Source organism: Rousettus aegyptiacus, unplaced genomic scaffold (assembly GCF_014176215.1).
Source record: "Rousettus aegyptiacus isolate mRouAeg1 unplaced genomic scaffold, mRouAeg1.p scaffold_m13_p_3, whole genome shotgun sequence".
Taxonomy (NCBI): domain Eukaryota; kingdom Metazoa; phylum Chordata; class Mammalia; order Chiroptera; family Pteropodidae; genus Rousettus; species Rousettus aegyptiacus.
In genome coordinates this window covers 2218989-2243767 of record NW_023416306.1, presented here as the reverse complement: position 1 = coordinate 2243767, position 24779 = coordinate 2218989, and the positions used below count along the sequence as shown (strand labels likewise).

Here is a 24779-nt window from a genome sequence, read left to right as displayed (position 1 = left end):
GAGGGTCACGTGTGAGCACTTGCCCACAGAGCAGGGTCCTTGTCCGTGACGGGAGCTGGCAGTGCAGACGCCACCCTGATCCTGGCGAGGGGGGCACTTCACTGGCCACACAGCCACCCGGGGAGGGAGCGATCGGGCTCCGAGCCGACCTGCCCGGGGCCAGGCCCCCTTCGGCGGGGGCGCGAGCGGGCCCAGGGGACAAGGGCCCCCTGAGGAACTGACACCTTAGGGAGACCGAAGGCTGAGAGCAGCACGTGCAAGGCCCGGGCTGAGGTGGGGGCGGGGGTGGGTGGGGGCTGAGCCGGGGGTGGGGGGGTGGGGGTGGGAGCCGAGCGGGGGGCCGAGCAGGGGCTGTCTGAGCCGCTGGGAGCCGGGGAGACTGGAGGAGACGGCGGGGTGCCTCAGGGCCGGCCACGCGGCTCTGGTCCCAGCCCCGAGCCCACGCGGGAGACAAAGATGGAGTCCAGATCCGACGCTCACTGCCCGCCAGCCGGGGGCAGACGAAGGCCCCGACACCCGCCGGACAATGGGCCAGCAGCGCGGGAAGCGCGGAGGAGGGGCGAGCCCGGGGATCGAAGCCCGCAGGGCACGACGGCCGCGCCGGCCGGCCCCCGGAGCGTGGGGCCTCCCGCCCGGGCGCCGCCCAGGCCCCGCCGCCCCCAGGGGAGCCCGCGCGGGCGGCGCACTCACCGAGCTGGGGTTCAGCCCCATGTTGGCCTCCACGTACGTCTCGGTCTTGGGCTCGACCGCCTCCTCGGCCTCCAGGATCTTCTCCACGGGCATGTCCTCGTTGGCGCTGCTCGCGGGCTCGGCCTCGGCCTCGCCGCGGTCCTTGCCCCGCTGCCGCTCCTCCTGCACAGCTGCGGGGCGGTGGCTGCTCAGCCGGGGCCGGGGCCAAGCGGTGCCCACCCACGGCCCCGCCCCCGCCCGAGCCCGGCCTCCTGGTGGCTGTGTGCAGAGCGCAGAGCACCCCCGCCTCTCGTTAATTCACTCAACTCACACTCACACCGGGACCCACCCCGGCCAGGCACAGGGACAGGCCAGGGCCAGTGGGTCCCGGCTCTCACGGAGCTGACGGGGCAACAGGAATCCCAACACGGAGGGAGAAGGGCCGCGAGGGCTGTGGACTCAGGCAAACCCCGGAAGGCTTCCCGGAAGAAGAGGCAATGAGGCCGAAGGAGCAGGAAAAGAAGGACAATGAGTCCAACCCAGGAGGCGGGGCGTGCGAAGGCCCAGAACACAGGCCGGAGGTGGAGGGAGCAGCACCGGGGGTGGGGGGGGGGCTGGGCAAGCGGGGTGGTGCGGGGCGGCCAGGTGTCGGGCAGCCCAGGAGGAGACGCCGCTGAGAGCAGGCAGAGACAGAGGGTTCCCTTCCTCTGCCCCCAAAGACACCCACGTGGGAGGAAGGTCGAGGCCAGGGCGCCCCACACCGGATGCTCACAGGCCTCAGAGCTCGGAGCCCCTGCAGCTGAAGCTGCCCTTTCCCAGGCCGGGCCGGGCACCCCTCGGGGTGTGCGCCCTCGTGCCCTCTGCAGACCCCCACCCCCACACGCTGGGCCCTGCCAAAGGTGGGGGACGAGCCCCAGTCCACACTGCTCGGGCCTAGGCCACATGGCGGCCCCCTCCCCACCTCCCCAGCGACCGTGCTGACCCCCAGGTGACTGAGAGGCCCTGGTAAACGACCTGCTCCCGGGGGACCCCAGCGCAGAGCGGCTGCGGGAAGCCGAACAGGCACCCCGTCTTACTCCCACACAGGGGCACCCAGGCCGCTGGCTCCGACCGCCACGGGCGCCCTGGCCCACTGCCCAGCCTCCCACCAGGCCTGGCGTGGGGACTCAGGCCTCCCGCGGACGCCCACTGGGCTGCCAGATGCCGCTGCCTCCCTCCTTCCCTCTCTCCCCACCCCTAACCCCACCCGGACCCCCCTCCTGTTACTGACCCGCCCCGGGTTCACAACCCCAGGGCCTGCTCCGAGCGGGTCCTGAGCTGGCAGCACCTCCCAGAGAGCGAGAGGGACCCCCCTTGTCCCCCCCGCCCCCGGCCTCAGATCAGCTCGTCTGCCCCCCAGCCTGTCCCCACGGTGCAGACAGCCGCCTGTCCTCACGGACACTGGCTGTCACAGCCACCTCTGCATCTCCAGCCCCACCCCCTACCCTGGCTCCAAAGGCCCGAGCTTGGGGAGGCCCCCCCGAGACCCTCCCCTGTTGGATTCTGGATGGTCTGGCCACGCTTGGAACCAACAGGGGGAGGGGGGAGGGAAGGGGTGCCCAGGGCTCCAGTGCCCACCCTGCCCACCAGCTCTCAGCGGCCACTTCCTCCTAAGGCCACGGACCCCCCAGGGCTCTGCACACCTACCTCCCCTCCCTCCTGCAGGCCGGGGTGTGGGGCCCCCTGCCTGCGGAGCTCACGGGGCCTCTCCACCACCCCGAGCCAAGAGGTTCTCGCCGGGCCCCCACTGACAGCCATTAAGAGATACCGGGGCTCTCTGTGCCCCTCTCCAGCACCTCGGGGCTCCCTGAAGGCAGGCCCTGCACCCCTTCCCAACCCTCGTGCCAACGCATGGCTGAGTCAGAGCCGCCCCAGGCCATGGGCTGTGCTCTCTGAGACCCGAAGGACAGACACGAGCCAGGGACTTTCCGTCCAGGTGGCGAGGCTCCAGGCCGGCCGGCACCTCTGTGGCTCACCGGCTGGGCTGGGGGGGCCAGGAGCGCGGGCTCGCAGGTCTGGCTCCTCTGGACAGCGGCAGCGGGCGGGGGCCGCCTGACGAGCACACGCTGGCCGGCAGGCGGCAGGGAGCCGGCGGGGCTGCGGAGGCCGGCCGGGCTCCAGCCCCTCCCGGCCGGGCCTCCCGCCCGCCCCGCATAGGGGCGCCCACTGCCACAGCAGACGGGGTCGCAGGCCGGCAGAGCCAGCCCGGCGGGAGGCAGCCACGCTGGCTGACTGGGCCAGGCCCGGGGTGACAGGACCCCGGGACCCAGCAGGCCTGCATCCCTCAGACCCTGAGAATGGATGGCTGTGTCCTTGGCGGAACCCTAGACCCTCCAAGCCGGGACACGGGGGGGGGGGGGGAGGGGGCACGAGGCTCAGCTTGACCACCAGGACGGAGGGCAGCGTACAGCGGCAGGTCCTGGGCTGCACAGCCCCAGGTCCCCAGACCTCGCCCGGCACCCGGCAGCTGTGCTGTTTGGGCCAGACCCCGGCCTCGCTGGGCCCTGGAATGGGCATGACAGCGCCCGCTCGGGGCTGAGTCCACGAGGAGGTGCCCCGGACACGCTCGCAGCTTGTCACCCCCGGGAGACGCTCGGGCTTCTCACCCCACCTCCGGCTCCCAGGCTCCCGCCACGTGGCCCCAAGACGGGGATGAGCTCCCCTCCACAGCCCCGGGGCGCAGGGAGCCCAGGCTCGCGAGGGTGGAGTGGGGACGGGGGTTCCTCACACCTGCCTCCTCGGGGGCAGCCAAGAATTAATTAGCGAATTCTCTGTGAAGCACTTTGAAGCTAAGAAGCCGGCAGCTCTGAGCAGCGTCATCGTAAACATTCTGGTTTTGTTTGCAGACGGCGCGGGGGGCGGGCGCGGGCCCGGACCCGTGCTCTGCCAGCCCCGACACCCTGACACCTTCGCGCGGCTGTCGTGTTTGACTTACGAGCTGCTGGCGCCGGGGAGCCTCGGGCAGGAGACGTCTGGGGACACGGGCTCCCGACACTCCGGCCCTGAGTGCGCCAGGCAGACGATGCCGGACGCCCCTGGGACGACCCCCGAGAAACACGCTCCTGGGACGAGGCGCACCCCCAACACAACCAGGTCCGCAGCATGAGAGACCCGCGGACCTGAGGGGCGACAGCCCCTCGGCCAGAGTGAGACGCCCCGACCGGCCAGCGACTCCGCAGCCCACCCCAGGCTCCGGCGGCCGGGCGGGAAGCTGGGAGGCGGGGAGGGGCGTCCAGGGTGGGCGGGCACCCTGGCCCCGCGGGCTCCCCTGCTTGGAGCACTGCCAGACCACTGGGACCTTCCTCTGTGCCTGGTACGGTCCCCGGGGCAGGCAGGGCTGGATTTCACCAAAAGGCTCCAGCCCGACCACCTCTGCTAAAGGCCGGGGCCACGGAGACCAGGACACGGGCGCCCTGACAGGTCACAGCGAGGCAGGGCCTCTCGCGCTCGGAGAACGGGTCCCTCCTTCCCTAAGGGACTCGATCCAGGGCGAGAACGATCACGCGACATGCCCGCACCCCCATGCACGCACACGCCCACGCCGTGGTCACTGCGGTCTGGCACGGTGCCGCCACCTGCCCCGCCACTCCCCACAAGCCCATGGGGGGAGCCCTGCCGATGCCCCCACTGAACACGTGAGGAGACTGAGGCCCAGAGGAGCCGTCACTCGCCCTACGCGGGCAGGGCGGCTTGAACCCGGTCGGCTTTCTCTGCAGTACAAATGCGTGAGGCCACGCATGCCTGCGCACACACACGTGCACATGCACAGACGTGGGCACACACGCACACGCACACCCCAGACGCCGGCTGAATCCACACCCCAGCCTTTCAGAGTCAGGAGACGGGCACAGGAAGCAAAGGGAGGCAGGAAGGAAATGGGGAGAGGCCTTCCTGGAGGAGGAAGCAGATAGGCGGGGGCTGCAGGGTGGCCCCTCCAGCCTAGGCCGGCGGCACCTGAGGCGGGGCAGGTCTCCCCCATCAGACCGGGCGCCCCGAGTCTGCCTGCTTGCCCCGTCAGAGCGGGAGTGCCCGGGTGCCCACAGGGCCCCCGCCCCGTCCCCACCTGGTCCCCACCTGCTCCAGCAGGCCAGGCCGGCCGCTTTGCACCTGGGCCCCGCCCCTGCCCCCCGGAATGCTGCAGAACGGGTGTGCCCAGGCCCCTCCAGGCCCCTCCAGGCCCCTCCGCTGCCGACGCCGATCCTATCGGCCTGCGGCACCCTCGCTAGCCCGTGGAGGTGGGGTGCCGTCAGCCCCGAGCCAAAACCTCCTGCCTCTCCTGGTGGTCAGCCAGCCTGGGTGCAGCCCTGAGCTGCCCCTCCCACCACCGCTCTGGGCGCCACTGCCTGGCGGGAGCCCAGCCCCCTCCCCTGGGACGACTGTGGTTACAGCCTCGCCGAGGGGTAGTGCGGCATCGAGGCCCATTGGCAGAGCTGCCCGCCCAGGGCTGGCCCCGAGGGCTCTGATCAGCCCTGGGAGCGGACGGCTCACTTCCTGGGGGCTCTGGATCGGCGCCCCAGCCCCCACTGCCCTGGACGGCCACACTGGGCCTGCTCACGTGGCCAACTGTGCCACCACTGCCTGGGAGTCCTCGCGGTGGTCTGCCTAAGACAGCAGAGGGCCACTTCCGGGGGACGGGGGCAGTGCCCAGCACCCGGCTGCAGGCAGCATGGTGGGGGGGGGGGCGGGGTGTGCGTGCCTGCCGACCCCCCTGGGCCGCTTGTGCTGGGACAGCGGCACTCCCTGCAGGGACTGCACTGGGTGACCCCGGGCCACGGTCGCTCCTTCAGAGCAGCTGTGGTCTGGGCCCCGCAGGCGCCAGGGACCCGACAAGCGGCAGCCTCGGCGGGGAGTCGCACGCCCGGGGACAGAGCCCGCTTGGCAGAAGGCCCTGGCCTGCCTCCTGGGCGCCCTCGGGCACGCGGGCTCCACGCTTCCTGTCCTGCCCGGGGCGTGATTCTCTACTACCAGTTCCTGACTTACGACTCCAGGAGGCGGGAGGGGGAGGCGGGGCCTGGCAGGGGCAGGTACTTGTCAGGTCCTGGGAACCCACGTGGCCTCCGGAATGTGCCTGAGGCACGGGATCCACCCGTCAGACCTGAGCGGAGGCGGGGGAGGGGGAGACGCGGCCCCCACCCATGAGGCCCTGAGACCTCCCCAGGCACCCCACCTCCCTATCGCAAGGTGCAGGGGCAGCGGTGCCGCAGGGAGACCGTGGGGAGGAGCAGCGGGGCCCGGTGGGCCCCTAACGGCCGCCCGTGGCAGGACTGGCCCCTGGAGGACGCCAGGGGAGGGTCAGACGGGGGACCCCCGGCCCCCCCGGCACTGACTGCAAAGCTCCGCTGGGATGCGATGCGGTGCCGCCCACTCTCTCCAAGGCCTTCAGGGAGCAGAAAGCTGGAACGTGCTGACAGCCAGGCTCACGGGTGGGCAGGCCGAGTGGGCTTTAGAAAGGGGTCAGTGTGTACGGGACAGTCAGTCCCGAGGGCCTGTGGAGGGCCCTTCTCTGGGGCCGGGGGCGGCACCTGTGCCCTGCAGTGAGCCACACCTGCTGGCACCTTCGGCCTCTGCAGTGGTCTGCCCGACACCTTCCCAGACTTCAGGGCTCAGCCTGGCCATCTCCCCCTGGCCAAGCCTCGCCTGATGCCCGAGGCTAGGGCAGGTGCCTCCTCTGGGTTCCCATGGTATCCTGTACCTCCCCGAAGTTGGCACTAATTACACTAGGGGACCTGCCTAGTTAAGTGGCGGTCACTACTAACGGATGGACACCTCCGGCTCACTGCTGTGTCCCCAGTGTGTGGAGTGCTATGCTCAGCAAGCCAGCGACCTCGGGCGCAAGGCCGAGCTTGCTCTGTGGTGCCGTGTCCTCAAGCAGGCCTCGTGCCTCGAGCTACACACCAGGGTCCCCACTGCCCCCTGGCACACTGGTGCCCCGCCCTCTGGCCAGGCTCCACACGGACCCGCCGCCCACCACCGGCTTGCCCCCACCCGTTCCCATCCTCCAGAAACAATGCCGCACTCGCCACCTCCAGCAAGCCCTCCTGACTACGCAGGGTGCCCAGGGGCCCGGGGCTGAGCACGCGCCTCCCCTGGCTGGGCACGTGCTTCCTCTGCCCGCTCGCTGGTCTAAAGGAACGAGGTCTGCACTGGGAGCCTGCGGCCCAGGTGCCAGTCCTGCCTGGACCCGGACCAAGCCCGAGGCGTGCGCGAGGAGGGGAGGCGGCGGCACACTAGGCGAAGCTTGCACCCCGATCGGAAGGCCCGGAGAGCAGCCCCGGTCAGCCCCCCAGCTCAGCCCTGGAACCCATGAGCTCCTGTCTGGGGTGCAGGGACAAGAGGTGCCGGCTGCAGGAGACGGGGCTGCAGCCCAGCCCCACCCCCCGGGGCCCCGCATGCCCCACCCGCCTCACGACCTTGGGGAGGACCCGTGAGGGGCGGCGTGGCCCGAGAAGTCTCTGTCTGAACAAGAGCAACTGGGGCTGAGGGAGTGCAAAAAAAAATAGGAAAATCGGGAAAAAATGAGATAGGAGAAAAACTGCAGCTGCCGCCCTCGGTGGCGAGACCCCGGCGGGGGACCCTGTCGGCAGCCAGCGGGAAGGAGGTGGATGCACGGTGGCCCTGCGTGGAGAAGGGCACGGACCCGAGACCCCGCCCCCAGACGGCCAGTGCCCGCCGACCGCGCAGGCCCCGCCCCCAGGCAGGTGCAAGGCACGCTCTCCAGAATCCACCCCGATGCGGGGGGGCCCCCCACCGGCAGCCACAAACGGTGAGGGGCCGGGAGGAGGCCACACCACACGTCAGGGCTGGGGACTTGGATACGGTCTGGCCGCACAGCCTAACGATCTCAGTGACCTCCGAGGGGTGACCTTCGTGCTACCTGCCCCCCACTCCGCCCCCGACTTCTGTCGTCGGTAAAGCAGGCTCACACACCCGAGGCCGAGAGACCAGCAGCCGGAGGCCGTGGTCTCAGGACCTGACTGACCGCTGGAAGTCGCCCCCGCCAGGCTGGCAGGAGGAACGGAGCGCAGCTTGACCCCGACGTCCTGCAGACTCAGGCACATCTGACGGCCCCCCGAGTTCCCTGACCCCCAACATCCCCAGTTAGCACTGCTCCTGCAAGGGCCTCCTCGATCGTCCCGTAGCAGACAGCTGGACCGCGGCCACGGCGCCACGTGCTCCCGCCGTCCCGGCCACCCCCCCACGTCTCAGGTCGTTCCCGCCCCCCCCCCACACCACCACCTCCACCTCACCGTGCCCCGGCCTCCGCCGGTGCCCAGAGCCCCACTGGGCCCCGCCCGCTACGACCCTGAAGAGTCCGAGCTGCGCCCGCCCCCAGCCCAGCCCCCAGCCCAGCGTGCAGGCCCGAGCCCGTCTCTCCCGCAACCCCGGGGCCGGGCCAGGGCAGGCGCCCGGCGAGGGGCCGGGGAGCCATCGAGCGCCGCGCCCGGCCGGCCGCCTACCTTCGCGCTTCATGCCCATGGCCAGGCACTTCTGGTAGCGGCAGTACTGGCAGCGGTTGCGCTGGCGCTTGTCGATCAGGCAGTCCTTGTTGTCCCGGCAGGTGTAGGTCAGGTCCTTGCGCACCGTGCGCTTGAAGAAGCCCTTGCAGCCCTCACAGCTGTACACGCCGTAGTGCTTGCCTGCGGGCGGCGGGCGGCGGGCGGCGGGCACGGGTGAGCTTCCCAGGCCCGCAGCCCCCGCCCCCGCCCCCGGCCCCTGGGCCCGGGGGCGCCCCGCCTGCTGCTCCGCCTGCCGGGCGAGGACGGGCCCCGTGCTGGGCACAGTGGTCCTTCCTGGGGGCTGCAGGGACCGGAGACTGATGGGCAGGGACCTCTGTCCACAGCGTGACCTGTGTCACGCCCTCTGCGAGCTGCTCCCCCCCACGAGCCCCCGGCCACCCACCCTCTGTGCTCCGCACCCCTGGCCTGAAGACGAGACGGGACCCTGTGGAAGTGCCCGCGCTCCCCCTCGTGGGCTGGCCAGGCTCCTGCCCCCGCCCCCCCGCCCCACGGGGCCCTGCGGCCACCGGCCTACCTGAGGAGCGGTCCCCGCAGATGGCGCAGATGTGCTTGGTGAAGGACGCCATGTTCCCTGAGGGGTGGGCGGGGACTTTGAGGACGCCATTGAGGCCCAGGGGGGGCTTGATGTCCTCGCTGCTGTTGACGGGGTTCATGGGCGAGCTGAGCTGAGGAGGGGGACACCGAGCTCAGCCCTGGCAGGGGCCAGCACCCCCCAGCAGCCCTGCAGTGAGGAGGACACTGCCGCACCCCCACTTTACAGAAAGAGGACCTGAGGCTCAGAAGGGCCCTGCCCACTCCGGGCCCCACAGCTGGGGGCAGCGGGACTGAGGCCCTTGAGCTCCGCCGGGGTGCCTGGCCCCCGCTGGCTCAGCCTGGCTGCCGGACGCTCCCGTGACCCACCCCGGGCCTCAAGGTAGGTCCCCTGGTGGCTCCCCTGCCCCTGCCCGCCGAGGTGAGCAGCCTCTCCCATTACTGGGCGTCCCCCTGACAGTGAAGTGTGAGCACCTTAACCCTCCAGCGAAGCAGGTGCTTTGGGGATCCCCAACCCACAGAGGGGCACTTGGGCCTGGTCTCAGCAAGGCCAGCAGAGAGCTGGGCCCACCCCAGAGGTGTGCCGGCCCGGGCCTCAGGGGCAGGGTGGGGTCTCTGATCCCGTGACCCAAGGGCAGAGGATGGAGACGCCCCTGGAGCGCCATCCTCCCCCCACTCCCCCCACACGGGCCCAGCCCGCGGCAGGCAGCCTGTCGCAGCCCCAGAGGGGCGTGGGAAACGCACCCGTCGCCCCGGCAACAGCTGCCGCGGCTACGATGACACAGCGGTTTTGGTTCCGCTGCGTCCGCCCAGCTCTCCCGCTGCGCCCCCCGCGCCAGCCCGTCTCCCCAGGCGCCAGGGCCCTGGCTGGGCAGCCCCCCGGCACCCCACTTCTGCAAACCCCTGACAAAGGCGGAAACTGGGTCACACAGATGTCTCTGGGGCAGGGGCAGCAGCCGCCTCGCTGCCCCCTGGTAGCCCTGGGCCCCTCCTGCACACAGGAAGCTCAGCCCCTCCTTCCCCACGGCCCCCCGGCTCCCACCCCCCCTTTCCCACGGGACAGGAAGAGCTCGGTGCTCCAAGCACACACAGCAGAAACCACCCCAAATCAGCCTCCTGGTCCTGGCAGCTCTAGGCCCCTCCTCTGCCCAGCTGGGCTGGGGGGTGAGCACGGTCAACCACCTGGGGACTCCGGGAGCCATGGGGAGGCGGGGAGGCCAGCTCCACCTGCCCCGGACGAGAGAGGAAACCGAGAAGGGGCTGACTGTGTGCTCGGGGCTGCTGCGTGCGGACTGTGCACGCACGCCAGCCTCCAGCTGTGGGAACCCCCGCAGGGCCCAGGGGTGCAGAAGCGCAGGCTCTGGGGGCCGGGGGCCGGCCGAGGGCACACAGCTGCTAAGTGGCAGGGGAAGGTGTGAGCTCCGGCCTCTGACTCAGCAGGGGGTGACGCCCCCGGAGACCCCGCATGCTGCAGACGGGGACCCGCGGCCCCGAGAGGACGGGCTGGCCCGGAGCCCCGCGGCGGCCCCGTCCTCGCGCCCTGCGGAGCGGGGGAGGACAAGCGGGGGGTGCAAGCTGCTCCTCGCTTTCGCCTCCCGCCTGCCCGCTGTCCCCCGGGGAAGCCGGCCCTCCCGCGGAGCCTGTGGTCCCTCGTGGGCAGGACCGAGGCCACACGCGCCTGGCCCGGGACCCGCGGGCAGCGCTGACGGCCGTCGGCGCCATGTGCACGGGGGCCCCGGGGGCAGACGCCGCCGGCCAGGCCTGCGACACCGGCAGCAGGCATCCCGGGCAGAGGGGCCGCCCGCCCGCACACGTGCAGGCGCAGAAGCCAAAGAACTGGCGCAGCGGGCGCGAGGGCAGGTCCGAGGGGCCCAGCTGTCGGGAGCCACTGAGGACCCGCGAGAGGAGGCCTGTCCCTGGCCGCAGACTTGCCTGCGGGCATGAGGGCGGCTGAGGACAGGAACACACTCGCTTCCTCTTCCGTGGTGGCCCGGACGACGCTGGGAGGCAGGGGCCACCTGCCCTGTCTCTAGCCCCCCAGGGCCGCGGCGCCGAGGAGGCAGGGAGGCAGCGGCGGGCAGGACCCACAGAGAGGCTCGTCGCGGCCAGCGCCACGCACCCTGCCCTCCGGGCTCCGGCTTCCGCTGGGCACAGCCGCAGCGAGCCGGGGCTGGGGGCTGCAGGGGTCCCTGCCGTGAGGGAGGCAGATGGAGCCGGGGCTGCAGCCCACGCCCCCTGCAGGCCCCGGGCCCCTCGCTCCGTTTCTCCTCAACTGGCGGACGGTCCCCGCGGAGCCACAAGGGCAAGGCTGCCCGGGGCCAGCGGGTCACTCCGCCCCCTGCCCAGCTGCAAGCTGCCGGGCCTGGGGCCGGGCTCACGCCGCCGGAGCAGGGCAGGAGCAGCCCCTGCGGCCTCGTCCCCGCCCAGTGGGCTCCACAGCCCCCGCCCACGGGAGACGCTGCTCTCCCGCACGCCATCCCATCTCCTAGGAGACCCGGCACCAGCAGCACCCCCCAGAGCCCGAGGACACCTCGGTGCGGCCAGGGTGGGGGCCCCGGCCCGTTTCCCCTTTCGGCTCCTTGGTGCTCATTTCGGTTCCCACCGGCCCGTGGGGCTTACTAGAATAAACTCCCGCCTGGCCAACGCCCTGCCCAGGTCTTCCGCCGGCTCCTGCTGCCCCGCTCCCCGGGCCCGCCACGCCCTTCCTCCCCGAGCCCCGGGAAGGCCCCCCACCACAGGCCCGCACGGGGCGGGCCCGCTCCCACACCACACCTGGGGTGGGAGGCCCCAAGCCGCCGTGCACCAAGCGCTGGCCCCTGGCCTCGCCGGCCTCCACCTGCCCAGCAAGGCGGGGGCAAAGCCTGCGAGGTGCACCTGGCCTCATGTGGCTGTCCACTCGAGGACGCCTCACGGCCACGGTGCCCACGGCCAGGAGCACGCAAGGCCGGCCACCCCGCTGGGCCCGGGCAGGCCCAGACACCGAGGTGCCCACACGCGTCGGGCGCTGTGGGGGGAACGCCCCCGGGCCCTGCGGGATGGAGCTCCAGACCAGGGGGGACTCGGGGCAGGCTGGGCCCCGGGGCCTGCGCTCTGGCCTGGCTCGGCCCAGACGCCCACGCACCCATCACCCTGCAGGGCGGGGTCGCATAAGGTGGACTCGGGGACGCGGCCGGCCCTCCCTGGGGCGGACTCGAGCAGGCAGCGCTCGGCAGAGTGCCTGACCCCTGCCCCCCGCCCCCCACAGCAGAAGTCAGAACCTCGCCGGCTCGGGCAGCTACGACCGCGCTCGTGGTTTTGGAGCAGAGGATGGGGGCACGCACCCCCCTGGACTCCACCCACACTCCTAGGAACACGGGGAACCCCAGGCTTCCAGGACAAACTGCGCAAGCTGGAAGCTGACCTCGGCTCCCAGGGAAGGAGCCGTGGGGGGCGGGGTGAGGCAGGGGCCAGGAGACCAGGCAAAGCCAAGTACAGCGCCACCTCCGGCAGACAGACGCGCGGCTGACCAGCGGCCCACTGCGACCGCCTGGGGCACAGGGGGTGTGCTCCCCGCCCCCTCCCAGGCCTGACTCCAGCCCTGCCCCCCTCGTCACCCTGAAGGGGCCCGGGGCCCCCCACGCACAAGCAGCCTGGGTTCAGCAAGGACCGGCTACGTCAGGAACCCAGCTCTGTGCAGAGAACGACAGAGAACAGGACAGACGTGGCCCCAAACCCAGCCCCCCTGACGCGCTAACGGTGTTGGGGTACCAGGTGCCCCGAGATCGGGGGCATCCCTACCACCCTCAGGCGGGCACCCGAAGGCACGGCCCTGCTGCAGGCTCCCATGCCCAGGCGCCACTGTGCACGAGCCCATGGGGGGTCCAGGGCAGGCGGCAGGCCTGCGGCCAGCGGGGAGCCTCACGGGGCCCTGAAAGCCAGCAGGCGCCCACCTGGGTCCAGGCACCTGGTCCTCGTCGGCCCCTGCACTGTCTGCGTCACGAATGGGGCTGGGGCAGCAACGCTAAAGATAGCACGGCCAAGCCTCCCTGGTGCCGTACCACGGGCTTTCTGCCTGCGTCCGGGAGGCCCGGGGCCCTGAGGGGGGCACAGGCAGCCCTGTGCTGATGCCCGAGCCCTCTGCACCTATCTCCCAGGTGCCAAAGGGCTGACAAGGTCACCCTGGAAGAGTCACCAAGACTTTCCACCAAGGCCCACACTAGACAGGACCAGCCAGACGGGCAGTGGGCTGGCTCCAGGCCTCGATGGGGCCCGAGTCCTCCTGGGCCGGGGGGTGGGGGTCTGCTGCGGAAGTACTGTGGCTCCACGGGCGGCAGCCCCACAGGACACTCGGCTGACCCGATCGGCTGTGTGGCTCCGGGCGGGGGGGCCGTGCCTCGAGTGCCGAGGTCCCGTGGAGATGGCGCACCAAAGCTCCGCCACAGGCCGTCACCTGCCAGGGTCGTAAGCTGAACTTGCACGTGGACACAGAGCAGGAAGGGAGGCCGCCCATGTCAGGACGGACGGCTGGAGCCCCAGAGGGAGTGCCCGCCGGGGTACAGGCAGGTCCCCTGGCCATCTAGTGAGCAACCCGCCAGGAACCGCAGGGCGCTGGGCGCTGTGGCCCCTCACAGCCCAGGGGTTTGAGAAACTCGGGACAACTCTTCAGGGGTTTGGACACAAGGTACCCAGGGGAGGGTGCACCAGGCCTCCAGGGTCCCTGGAGCAAGAACTGGACTTAGCCAGGCCCTTCGAAACACCAGCCGCACACAACCCCAAAGCCAGGCTGCTCCACAGAAGGCCTGAGTGAACACACTCCCAGGAGACACCGAGCCTGGCAGGGGGCAGGGGCCGCCGTGGGACCAGGAGGGATGCGTCTGCACCGAGCCAGGACACGGCTCCCCTCCGTGTGCGCTCCCCGTACCACCTGGCACAGGTACGAGCGCAGACCAGGCGGCGACGGGCCCAGGCCTGAGAAGGGACAAGCCAGGGGACGAGGGTGCAGCCGAGAGGACAAAGATGAGCCTGGGGGATGTGCAGCCCTCACCCTGCAGAGCCCCGAGTCATGGAAGCAGGGACCCCCCCCCCGCCCACAGGAGGGGCCACACCGAGCAGAGGAGCAGCTGGAGGACGCCTGGCTGGTGACCGCTGAAGGTCACGGGCTCAAACCCAGGCCACGGCCGCCTCGGAGGCGCTACTTCCCAGCAGTGCATGGCGGCACCTGCCTCCCAGCACGTGCCCCAGCGAGGCGGACACCCTGAGTGAGACCCAGGCCCACCCCCGGCCCGGGCCCGCACTTACCTGGGGGCTGCTGGTGCCGAAGCCCAGGGTGGGCGTGGTGGGCACGGATATGGAGTGGGGGCCCATGGGGGAGCTGATGACCGAGAAGGGCGGGCCCATGCCGTTGACAGGGGAGCTCAGCGTGCTGATGGGTGAGTGCAGCTGTCCCGGGGAGCCCAGCGAGGCGCCGAGGCCGGGCCCCAGCGAGGGGTGCAGCGAGGGTGCGGCCATGGAGCTGCGTCCCGTGGGGGAGCCGAGGGACGAGGAGCTCACCTGGGTGGAGAAGTCTGCAAGAGAAGCCCCGAGAGGGCGGTCAGGGACCCGCGCGGGCAGCCCGCCACCCCTGGTCCGCGGAGGCCCCCCAGGCGGTGGAATGGGGAGCACCGGCCCCGGGCAAGGCCGCGGGCACCCCCATCCTCGTGGCCCACGGACGAGAAGTCACGAGGACACACGCCAGGCCAGGCCAGGCCAGGGTGCCTGCAGCTTCCATCCGAGGCGCTAACCCTACCGGGCCCCGGTTTGGCGGCTCGGACTGCAGGGGCAGGAAGAGCAGGTGACAGCTGCCAGCAGGGCACCCCGAGGTGCCTGTCTGGGCAAGGAGACGGGACGGCTGCCGCTCGAACCCTCAAACCCTCGACGCCCCGTGCCCGTGCACCCAGAATGCGCAGCAGGCAGGCGAGGCCCGCCCCCCGCCGTGCACTCGGGGGTCAGAGTGAAGGTCTGGGAAAAGCCAGGAGGAGACGAAGGCTCAGGTTTCCAGGGCACCCGCTGGCAGAATCGAGTCCACGTCCCAGTGCAGGCCGACGCCTGGGGTGACAAGCTAGGCGGGGCACCCCCGCCAGCCCACACTGCCACCGGCGAACCGAGGCCCCGGGTCCTTACGGCTGCCTGGCCGAGTGTGACTGGCACTGGGAGGCCACACTGCCTGGGGCCGCTCGGGGACCTGCAGCAGAGGCCGAGACACCAGGTCCCCAAGCCCCTCTGCCTCGGGGGCCCCAGGAAGGCGCACACTTCCTGCGTGCCTGGGCCCGGAGGAGGAGCCCGGCTGTGCGCCAGGCGTGGGGCTGGGCAGCGGCAGAGGCCGTGGGCGGAGGCTGGGACCTCCCACACCCCAGCCTTCCATCAAAGCCCCGACAAGTGCCCACCAGGCTCCCAGCCCGGAGGGCTCAGCGGGCAGCGGCACTCCAGCCGGAGACTCACAGGTGCTAAACCCACTGCCCACCGGGCTGAGCGGGGCCGGACAAGGCAGCTGGAGCCCAGCGACGCCCTGGGCAAGCCCCGCCCCTCCGGGCCTCAGCCTGCCCACGGCGAAGGGTCTCTCCGGCCTCGCCGCCCGGCCTGCAGGGATCACACCTGCTTCTGGGAAGTCCAGGGCAGTGTGCAGGGGTCCAGGCACAATGGAGTGGCCCCATCCACGCACGACTCAGGCTGGGGCACACACCTGGCTGCACCCTCAATGGCCCCAGGACGTCCCCGTCCCCCAAAACCTCTGAGCGCGCGGCCTGGAGCAGGAAGCGGCCCTGAGCGAGTGCGCCTCGTCCCCCAGCCTCTCGTCACTGGCGGCCTGTGCAAACTGCGTCCCCGGGGACACGTGCCACCATGCCTCAGGACACCGCCACCGCCAGCGTGGGGCCCAGGAGCAGGCCCGGCTCTGGCCGAGGCCTGAGTGCTTTCCAGGGCCTTCCGAACTCGTCCCTGGGGCCGCTGGGGGCCGCTGGGGGCCACGGGGGTGGCTTGGCGGTCCCACAGGAGCCCGAGGCTCTGCCACCCGGCCAGACTCCTCCGCTGGCAGCGTTTACCCGTTTCCGTCCCGCAGACCCCCACACGTCCCCTCTGAGGACGGACGGGCCTGGAATTCCGCGTTCGAGCCAGGGCCTGGGGGCCGGCCCGCCACGGCGCCCTGCCCGACCCCACCGACCAACGAGCCTCACCCAATCCACCGGACACCCTCGCTGGTCACCAAACCAGGAAGGGCCCACCTCGTGGCCTCGCACGCAGACGCGTGAGGAGTTCCAGACGCGGACAGCCATAGCGCCTGTGGGTAAGGTCCACACAGCCCTATCGGTCACTCAACAAGCTGGACACATGTGGTGAGCGCCCCCCCCCGAGGGTCCCCGCGGGGGCCGACAAGGACAGGAGACAGCACCCACGCAGGTCTGCAAGACACCTGCACATCCTTGATCGCACTGAATTCTTGTGACCCTGTCCACACGCCTGTGACAGATAGGACGAGGCTCAGGGAAGGCACCTCCATCCACCTACAGCCGCCCCCAGGCCGGGCAACCGGTAGCCTCCCCCAAGGCACCGCTGGGACACGGAGCGCCCACCTGACCGGGCTTTCAGCCACCCCCAGACGAGGAGCCCCGGGCCGGCTCCACCCCGCCTGCGACCCCAGCTCCTGTCCCCAGCTCTGCGGGCCCAGGCCAGGGCTGACCAGGGCCACCCGGCCCTTCCCTGTCCCAAGGTGCCCTGCCAATGGGGCGGTATGTGTGTGTGTGTGAGAGAGAGAGACAGAGAGAGAGAGAGAGAGAGAGAGAGAGAGAGAGAGAGAGAGAGAGAGCGAGCGCGCGCGCAGGAGATGAAGAGGAAAGACGGGCTTCGCCACGTCCGTCTGCAGCCGCCTCCCGCGGGGCCCACAGCAAGAGGGGCGAAGGCAGCACCGGCAGCATCACCGGAAGGCGCTGCGCCCAGCCCCAGGGGTGCGCCCCAAAGCCCGAGGGCCCGGCTGCCCCTGGGGGAGCCTCCCCACTCCCCACTGAGATGGGCCCCAAGGGAGAAGTCGCTCCTGGACTCCTGCAGCTTCCCCGCCTCCCCGCTCTGCCCTGTGGAATCGGGGGGCTCTGAACTAGAGCAGGAGACTGGGGGCTTCTCCGGGCTGCTCTCCTGCCAGGGGGTCCCAGGGCCTCTCCGAGGGGCCTCTGCTGCTGGCCGGCCGCCTGATGAGGAGTGTCCCTGCCTGGGGACGCGGGCACTTCCAGGTCACACAGCCACCGGGGTTCGTGCAGGTCCACGCTGGGCGAGCCGGGCCTGAGCTGTGTGGGCTGTTTGTTCGCTGCTCATGGGCAGAAAGGAGTCGGGGAGGCAGGAGAAAGCTTGACCGGAAGGAAGGAAGGAAGAAAGGAAGGAAGGAAAGAGGGAGGGACGGAGGGACGGAGGGAGGGAGGGGGGTGGCCTGCTTGCCCGCTGCTAGGCTGCACCCTGCAGCTCCCCCAGCTCCCCGAGGCGCCACGGGCTGAGAACCGGGAGGAGAGCCGACGAGACAGAGGGGGACAGCAGGGCAGCGAGGCCGGCACAGGGCGGGGCTCCGGGAGGACGCGGGGGTGGGGGCGAAACTCTGGGTGCGGCCCGCCCCCCAAATGTGCCCGGGTCCTCAGGCGTGCCCCCATCCTCTGCACCTAGGCTCAAGTGTGCAACAATGGCTCCAAACGGGCAGGCTGTGAGCCCGGGGGCCGGGCCCCCCACTGTCCCCAGGCCCCCACACGGGCACTTCCTGTTTACACAGACCGTCCCCAGCAGACACTTTCCCGGAGCCTGGGTGACAATGGGCTGGGTGTGTTTTCTGGAGTCTTCTGGGGAGAGACACTGTGGCCAGGAAGGGAAGAGAAATGCCTGCGCGGCCCGTGCCAGGGAGAGAGGCCCCCCAGCCCCCCCCCCCCCCCCCCGCCCCCCCACCCCCCACGTGCTGCCGGCTCCACCTCTTCCGGGCCACTTATCTGTCCCCACTCGGAGAAGCAGGGGCTGTGAGAAGGCGTTATTCTTAAAAAGTCACACTTCGGACTTGGGGGGGCCCTGTCCCCACAGCTTTATGGGATCCTTGGCTCAGTGGAGCTGGCCAGGCTCAGAGCCCCGGCCCGGGGAGCCCGCTGACGCCCAGACCTCCCTACACATGGGGGTACAGGGGGGCCTCTGAGGGGGAACAAAACCCGACTGCCGAACCTGCGCCCCTCAGGGCCTGGGCCTCGCCGGGCTCCGAGCCCCAGCACGGCGTGCCGCACCCCATGCCCCCCACGCCCCCCACGCCTGCCACGCCCACTTCCAGACCATCAGCAGTCAGTGAGGCTCTGGGGAAGAAGCCGGGGCCTGGGAACGCACCGGGACCCCCAGAAAGGGCCAGGCCTGGCCCACACAGAGGGGACACCGTGACAGCCCCAACACGGGAGAGGCGACCTCGCAGGGCCTCCAGGTCCAGGCTGCATAGAAGGAGTGGACAGGTCCCTCTCTTGTCACAGCAAAAAACAGCATTTCAGGGTGTAAAACTGACTCAAAAATGAAATCTCTGGAGGCCAGACATGGGAGCCGGGGAGCAGGGACGGGGGGCTGGCATGGCTCGGGGTGTCTCCCCGGGCCCCCGCTGCCTCCGAAGTGGCGAGCTCCCCGCGGGAGCTGCACCAACACAGGAACCACGCCCACCGCTCGGGATGGCTGAGCAGGTGGCCCCCGAGCGCCCTTCGAGAGGGATGGGGCTGCCCCGCTGACCAAAGGTTTTCAGCTCTACAGGCTCCCCGCAGAATGCCCGCCAGGACCCTGTGGCCCCCACGGCGGGAAGCCGGGGAACCCCCACCAACTCCTTTCCGGCGGCTGCCTGGCAGGCGGGGGAGGCGGGGAGGTGGCAGGAAGCGCCAGACCCACGCGGCAAGGGCGAGGCCAGCCCGTCTCAGCCCCTCCCAGGCAGGCAGGGAACCCCCAGTTCTTGGAAAGGGGACCTCAGGGCTACCCGGGGCCCTTCTGAATTCGCAGAGCTAACGAGAGCAGGATCTGAGCAGACCACAGGCGAGGCCAAGGGCCCAGGCCACGTGTCCTGTGGAAGGAGGAGGCTCACCTGAGCAGGAAGCCCAGGGCAGGGACGGACAGGGCCCCAACAGAGGAGCGGCGTGGGTGGGGGGAGCCACGGGCCGGGCTGGGCCGGGGGGCGGGGGCTTGGAGGGAGGGCAGGGGGTGTCCAGGAGGGCTGAGGGGCACAGAGGAGAAAGGCAGACCCCGGAGCGAGCCGGCACCAATAGGGACAGGCTATGGGCACAGGCGTCCACTCCCCCAACCCCTGCCTCTCAGAGGCCCTGCCTGGGGACGCCCCCAGAACCGAAACCGTGCAGTGGGGAGCTTCCTGGGACGCCCACCTCCAGCCCCCACCTTCCGGAAGGGCCGCTTCCCCTGCCGCCCCAGGGAGAAGTGGCAGCCTGGCGGCCTGCGGTGGGACCACAGCGCGTCGGGGTTGGGGGGAAGCTGCGGGGGGGGGGGGGCAGAAGCTTCCCAGGCCCCCTGGGGTGAGGGGCCTTCGCCCTGGGACCCCGATGCGGCAGGTGCTGGCCCTGGGGAGATGAGGCTCCTGCCCAAACCTGGGGCCCCAGGGCCTACCACCCTCTGCCCTCAGCGTCCCCTCTGTAAGAGGGTGGGCTGGCAACAGAGGCCACAGTCACCGGCCCAGAGAGGTGGCCCCCCGCACGTGCGGCGTGCCCACTTCCTGCCCCGTGCAGAGGGTGGGCCCACTCAGGGGCCTGGCGCCTCCAACCCTGGGGGCATGGCGGCCCCTCCGCCTTCTGCCGAGTGTCAGTTTACGACTCAGAGGGCTCGGGCTGAAATATCAGCTCCTCTGGGGTCACCCTGCTCTCTGCCCAACCAATGGCCCCATCCCCAAATCTCGGCCCCTGCTAAGAGGACGCAGGTCAGCTTGGCCCCCTTAGGTGCTCAGGAGAAATCCCAGCCTGCCTCCAGCCACCCCCCCCCAACAGCCTGGGGCCCGTGCACAGGGGCCCATGGGAGCGCATCAGGCAGCCAGCCCCAGCAACCCCTATGAAGAGACCCCCACTAGCCAGAGGGGACCCAGGCCCACCAAAATCTGCCAGCCGGCAGGAGCCAGAACTCAGGCCCTGCTCCACACTGGAGAGCCCCGGGTGGCCGAGAGCCACCCAGGCCCGGAGGGGAGAGGAGAGAGGAGGAGGCATCTCGTCCCGGCCCCCCAGCCTCCCACAGCCCCCCACAGAAGTCTCTCCACGGATTCCGGCCCCCGGGTACCCAGCAGGGGCTTCACCTTCCACAGGCTGCGTGCAGACCACCGCTGGCCTCGCCCAAGCCGTCAGCCCTGCCCTACCTGGCCCCTCGCGACACAGGCGAGGATGCCCAGGGGCCCAGGAGGAGGATGGTGAGGGGGCAGGCAGGACTTCGCGAGGGGCCCGAGGTGCGGCCCGAGGCCCCCGGTCCCTGACGCAGGAGGGCAGACAGCGTGGGGCACGACCAGCCAGCAGCTGATGCCCCAGGGAAAACGGACAGGAGGCAGGGGCTCCGACTCAGGCCCTCCCCGAGGGCCCCCTGCAGCCTGCGGGGCCGTCAGGGCACGGAATGGGGGCTCGCACTCCCCGGCCTCCGGGCCCCAGCCGGGAGACACCAACCCAAAGCGCTTCGGTCCTGACCGACCTCCGGCCCCCCAGCGCAGAGGCACGTGCCCTGTAGCGCCCCGTGTGGAGACCGGCCCCACCGAGGCCCAAAGGTCCGACCAGGAAAACCGCTCTCCGTGACAAAGCTCGGGGCGGGGCAATGTCTGCACCGGCATCCAGCGAGCACTCGGCGGCAAGCTCGCCGGCACCACCGTCATCGCCGCCACCTCGGCCACGCTCTGCCCTGCCCGCTGCAGGGACGAAGGGCTGACCCCCAGGGAGGCTGCTGGTGACGCTAATCGGGCTTTGCCGCGGTGGCACAGGGACAGTGTTTCGAGGCTCTGCGCGCCACACCAAGCAGGCCGGGGCCGGTGAGGGCAGCGGAAGGAACAGGAAGTGGTGGCCAGGCGAGCGGCCACCCTCGCCCTGCCCACTCCTGGAGGTGCTGTGGTTGGGCCCAGTGGCAGCAAGGTGCGGCCGGAGCCCAGTCGCTCTGGGGGAAGTGGGGAGCAGAGCCGGGAGGAGGGGGCAGCCAGGAGGGGCTCCCCAGGAGCGGTCATCAGCACCTAGGCCCCGAAGGTGTTCAGGAAAGAGTGGACGGGGGCCGGTGCCACTGCACTGGGACCCGGGGCCCGGGCGCCTGCGGAGGCCACGCCGCGCCCACGTCCCAGAAGCCCACGGCCCGCGGGGGCCGCAGCCACAGGCGGCTTCAACCAGCCCCAGCCACAGCGAGCCAGACGCACCTCAGTGCTCGCGGTGGGCACCGCGGTCACTCACTGGCCTCCAACAGGAGTCCGTGGCAGGCACTGCCTGGGGGCACCGGGTGCGGAGCTGCACACTGAACCCGGGGGACACCCATGCCCCGGGGCGCAGCCTCCCTCTGCAGCTGAGAGAAACGTGCGGGGGGCGGGGCACGGGCAGGCCAGGGCGTGCCCACCGGACACCGGGGAGGCCGAGCCCGGACACCTGGCAGAGCCCTGCTGCTCCCGGCGCCCAGGCCCCCCGCTGCATCGCACCCCTCCTCGCCAGGCCACCCCGAGTGTGCCTGGGCGCTCCAGGGAAGAGACCCCACAGGCCACTCACCACTTCGGGGTACCAGGGACCAGGGCCTGCCCCCCGCCCTTTCCGCTATGACCCCGGGCCTCCCAGATCTCGGCATAGGGCTGGGTTTCCAGGAGAAGCCAGTGACCGTAGGCAGAGTTTCTGGCAAGGACCAGCGGGCAGGCCTGTCCGCAGAGGCCGTGGGGGTGGGGGAGGGGGTGTCAGAACTGGCCGTGACTGGGCAGTGGCCATGGGACTCCATCCCGGGGCGCTTGGCCCAGGGCCAGTCCCCACTTTGGGCGCCGTCTCCCCTTCTATCCACGGGGCAGAAACCGCACAGGCCTCGTGGCCACCGCAGAGCCCCCACTCCTGAAGCCAGTCCTTTAGGGCAACTCCAAGCTACCTGATTTTACCAACAGGCACCTCTATCCCCATATCCCGGAGACAGCTGAGGGACAACGAGGATTTGTGTGGCCTCACTGACGGGCCAGCCCCTCATCTGCAGCACCAAGGCGAGGGTGCCCGGGCCCGGCCAGCACCGGGAAGTCCGGAGAGCACGGTGGCAGAGGTCCAGCGCGGGCCCCGCACAGCAGCCGGCTCCAGATGGGAGCCCCCAGTGGCGGGCAGGGGGCCGCTGCGTGAAGGCAGGCACGGGGCGCCTCCCAGGACGATGCCGAGGGGACCCAGAGCGCCCCCAGAGCTGGTTCCCACCCCCCGGCCACAGGCCCTCCACGGCCCTGCCCTCCCCCGACAAGCTGTGGGCCGGCCGGGCCACGCCTCCTGCCCCGTGTCATGACACGGGCTGGGGTGGGGTGGGGGGCAGCAGTCAATCCCCATGCCTGCTGGGACCCCCAGGGAGGAGCCGGAGGCACGGAGAGGGGGTGACACAAAGGACGGTCGCTCTAGGGGAAGCGGGGAGCAGCGGGGAGCCTGCCGAGACCAGCCTGCGCGCGACGCCGTCAGCACCCTGGCCTCTGCCCGGAGGGGCGTCCTGCGCCCAGGGGCCGGCCCCACTGCCACGGGCTGCGAGGACCACAGGGGAGACACGGTCCATGCAGTAGCACCTCCGCGCGGCCACGCTGCGCTCACGTCCACCTCAGGACCCCCGTCCCGTCCTGCAGACGGGGAAAGGGGCTCAGGCAGGGCGTGGCCAGCTCCAGCCTGAGCGCGCCACCCTGCCCGGAGCGGGGTGGCACTCTGCTCCTGATGCTCCCGACACGGTTCATCCTCACGAAGACCCGCCCACTGCCCTCCCCACCCCCTCCCCCGCCACGGCCAGCCAGGGTGGCCGGGCACCGGGCTCCAGACACAGACCCCCGGTGCCCGGCAGTGACGCCCGCCGCGGGGACAGGTGGGAGTGAGGGGAGCCGAAGGCACGCTCACCTCTCCGAGGCCAGGCAGGGGCTCCTGGGCGCAGCAGCCTCCTCCAGGCAGTCCCCCTGAACTGTCCCCAGTGCCGCCCGGGTGCCGGCCCAGACGGCGGAGGAAGGTGGGCAGAGAGGGGGGAATTCCTGGTGAAACCCCGCCTGCCCCACAGCAGCCGGGAGGGCACGGGGGCTCCGAGCCTGCGGCTGGCGGAGGCAGTTTCTCTTCAACAGGAAAAGCAACGATTCTTGTTTCATTCTGAGCTGCGCTGCTCTCGCCGGCTGGAAGGCCCGCCGCCCTCCGCCGTCTGTCGTGGAATCCCGCGCCTCCGCCCCCCCACCCCGGCTGCTCTCTAACTCTCGGTGCGCCCCCCGTCGGCTCCTGGGACACCGTGCAGGCACTCGGGCCGAAGCTCACCCGCACCCCAGCCAACTGTCGGTGTCGGGGAGCTGGGGGCCCCAAGCCAGGTGCCGGGTCGGAGCACTGTGGAGTAGCCAGGGAGAGGGGCTGCTCCGGGCGCAGCCCCCCTGGGCCCGGCACGGGCTGGCTTCTCCGGGGCACGTCCCCGCGGCCTCTGCCGTCCACGCAGCACGGCCATGTGCAGGGTGCGTGCAGGGCTGCTGGGAGCATCCCGGGCGTGGCCGCCCGGCCACAGTGGGTGGGGCAGGGCCAAGCGGGCCTCCCTGGAGGGCAGAGCCTCTGCTCAGCTCCCAGGGGCTCCCAGAGGGCCTTCCGAGCCCCGTGCCGCCGAGGGCACGGGCCCTGGCCCCCACGGCGCCTGGCGGAGGCCCACCCACACGCGCTGACTCAGACGGCGGCACCAGGCCGGTGCCCATCACGTGGGCCTCTGCAGACCGGAGACAGGGCCTCGCCAGTGAGAAAGACCGAGAACGGGGTGTCTGCCTGCCGGAGCGGGGCTTCCCCGCAGCCAGCACGGCACGGGGGCCTCCCGCCGGCAGGGGTGGGGGCTGACGTGGCTGCTCGCCTGGGCCTCCCTGCCCCACCTGCCCGGCTCTACGGGAGAGCCACCTCTTCAGAGCCCGACCTCGGCAGGTCACCCCGCCACCCCTGCTGAAAACCCTGCCGCCTGTCACTGCTGTGGGGAGGACCCCGCCCCCCGCCCCGGCGCCTCTGGGGCCGGCTCAGGACAGGCCTCCGACCCCTCACTGCCATGTCTGTGCCGTGCCAGCTCAGTCCAGGGCCCACGGTGCTGACGGGCTTGACGCCCAAGCTGTGATCCCAGCCCCACCCAGCCACCCCTTGGGGACCCGCCGCGCACCAGCCTCTGCCCTGTTTCCACCTCTAGACCCCAGCAAAGGCAGACACGGCTGAGTGGGTTCGACTCTGCACTGCAAACATGTGGGCCAGGGGCTCAGAGGTTCAGGGGGTCAGGGGGGGCTGTGCAATCACACACTTTAGAAGCTTCACCGCCATCCTCACGAGGCATCCAACCACATCCCCAAGCCTCCCGCCCGAGGCCTCGCTCCTGACACACGGCGGGGTTGGGGTGGGGGGGTACAGCCAGGAGGCCAGCAGCCACGGCGGGGAAAACCCCCTCGGCCCCTGCTGGCACGTCTCGGGAAGCTGCGGAGGCAGAGGGAACAAGCCGCTGACCCTGCAGACGAGAGGATGGGCGGGAGGAAGGCAGCGTCGGGCCCTGCGGCCCCCGCCCCGAGGACCCCATAGCCGCCTCTCCGCTGGTCACTTGGCGGGACGGTCCCTGTCCACTCGGCTGCCACCAGAACCTCCCATGGCTCCCCACGACACTGCGCCCAAGCTCCCAAGCCTCAGGCCAACCCCAGAGGCCTGGCCAGGCCCGCCGCCGCCAGCGCAGGCTGCACCCCCAATGCTGGCTCCCCCCACCCAACGCCAGCTCCCCTCTGCCCCCCGCGGTGCCGGTGTCTGACAGGGAGGAATGGGGACCCGTGAACTCGTCTCTGAGGCTCCAGACCCACCCTAGTTCTCAAAACCCATCTACAGTCCCCAGAGCAGC

The 24779-nt window shown here is 71.2% G+C and overlaps 1 protein-coding gene across 2 annotated transcripts in view; it reads right to left on the bottom strand.

The window, feature by feature from the left end:
- The window catches only part of RXRA (retinoid X receptor alpha), an 87545-nt gene that overhangs the window by 11102 nt on the left and 51664 nt on the right, over window positions 1–24779 (bottom strand). Inside the window, exons 2-5 of one of the 2 annotated variants that reach the window (XM_016128787.2) lie at window positions 14034–14299; window positions 8740–8890; window positions 8166–8345; window positions 691–860 (exon numbers count right to left, since the gene is read on the bottom strand). In XM_016128787.2, the coding sequence (XP_015984273.1) occupies window positions 691–860; window positions 8166–8345; window positions 8740–8890; window positions 14034–14299 (767 nt within the window). Of the gene's footprint in view, window positions 1–690; window positions 861–8165; window positions 8346–8739; window positions 8891–9230; window positions 9395–14033; window positions 14300–24779 lie in introns of those variants that run through there. The other variant, XM_016128788.2, reaches the window with a different exon arrangement.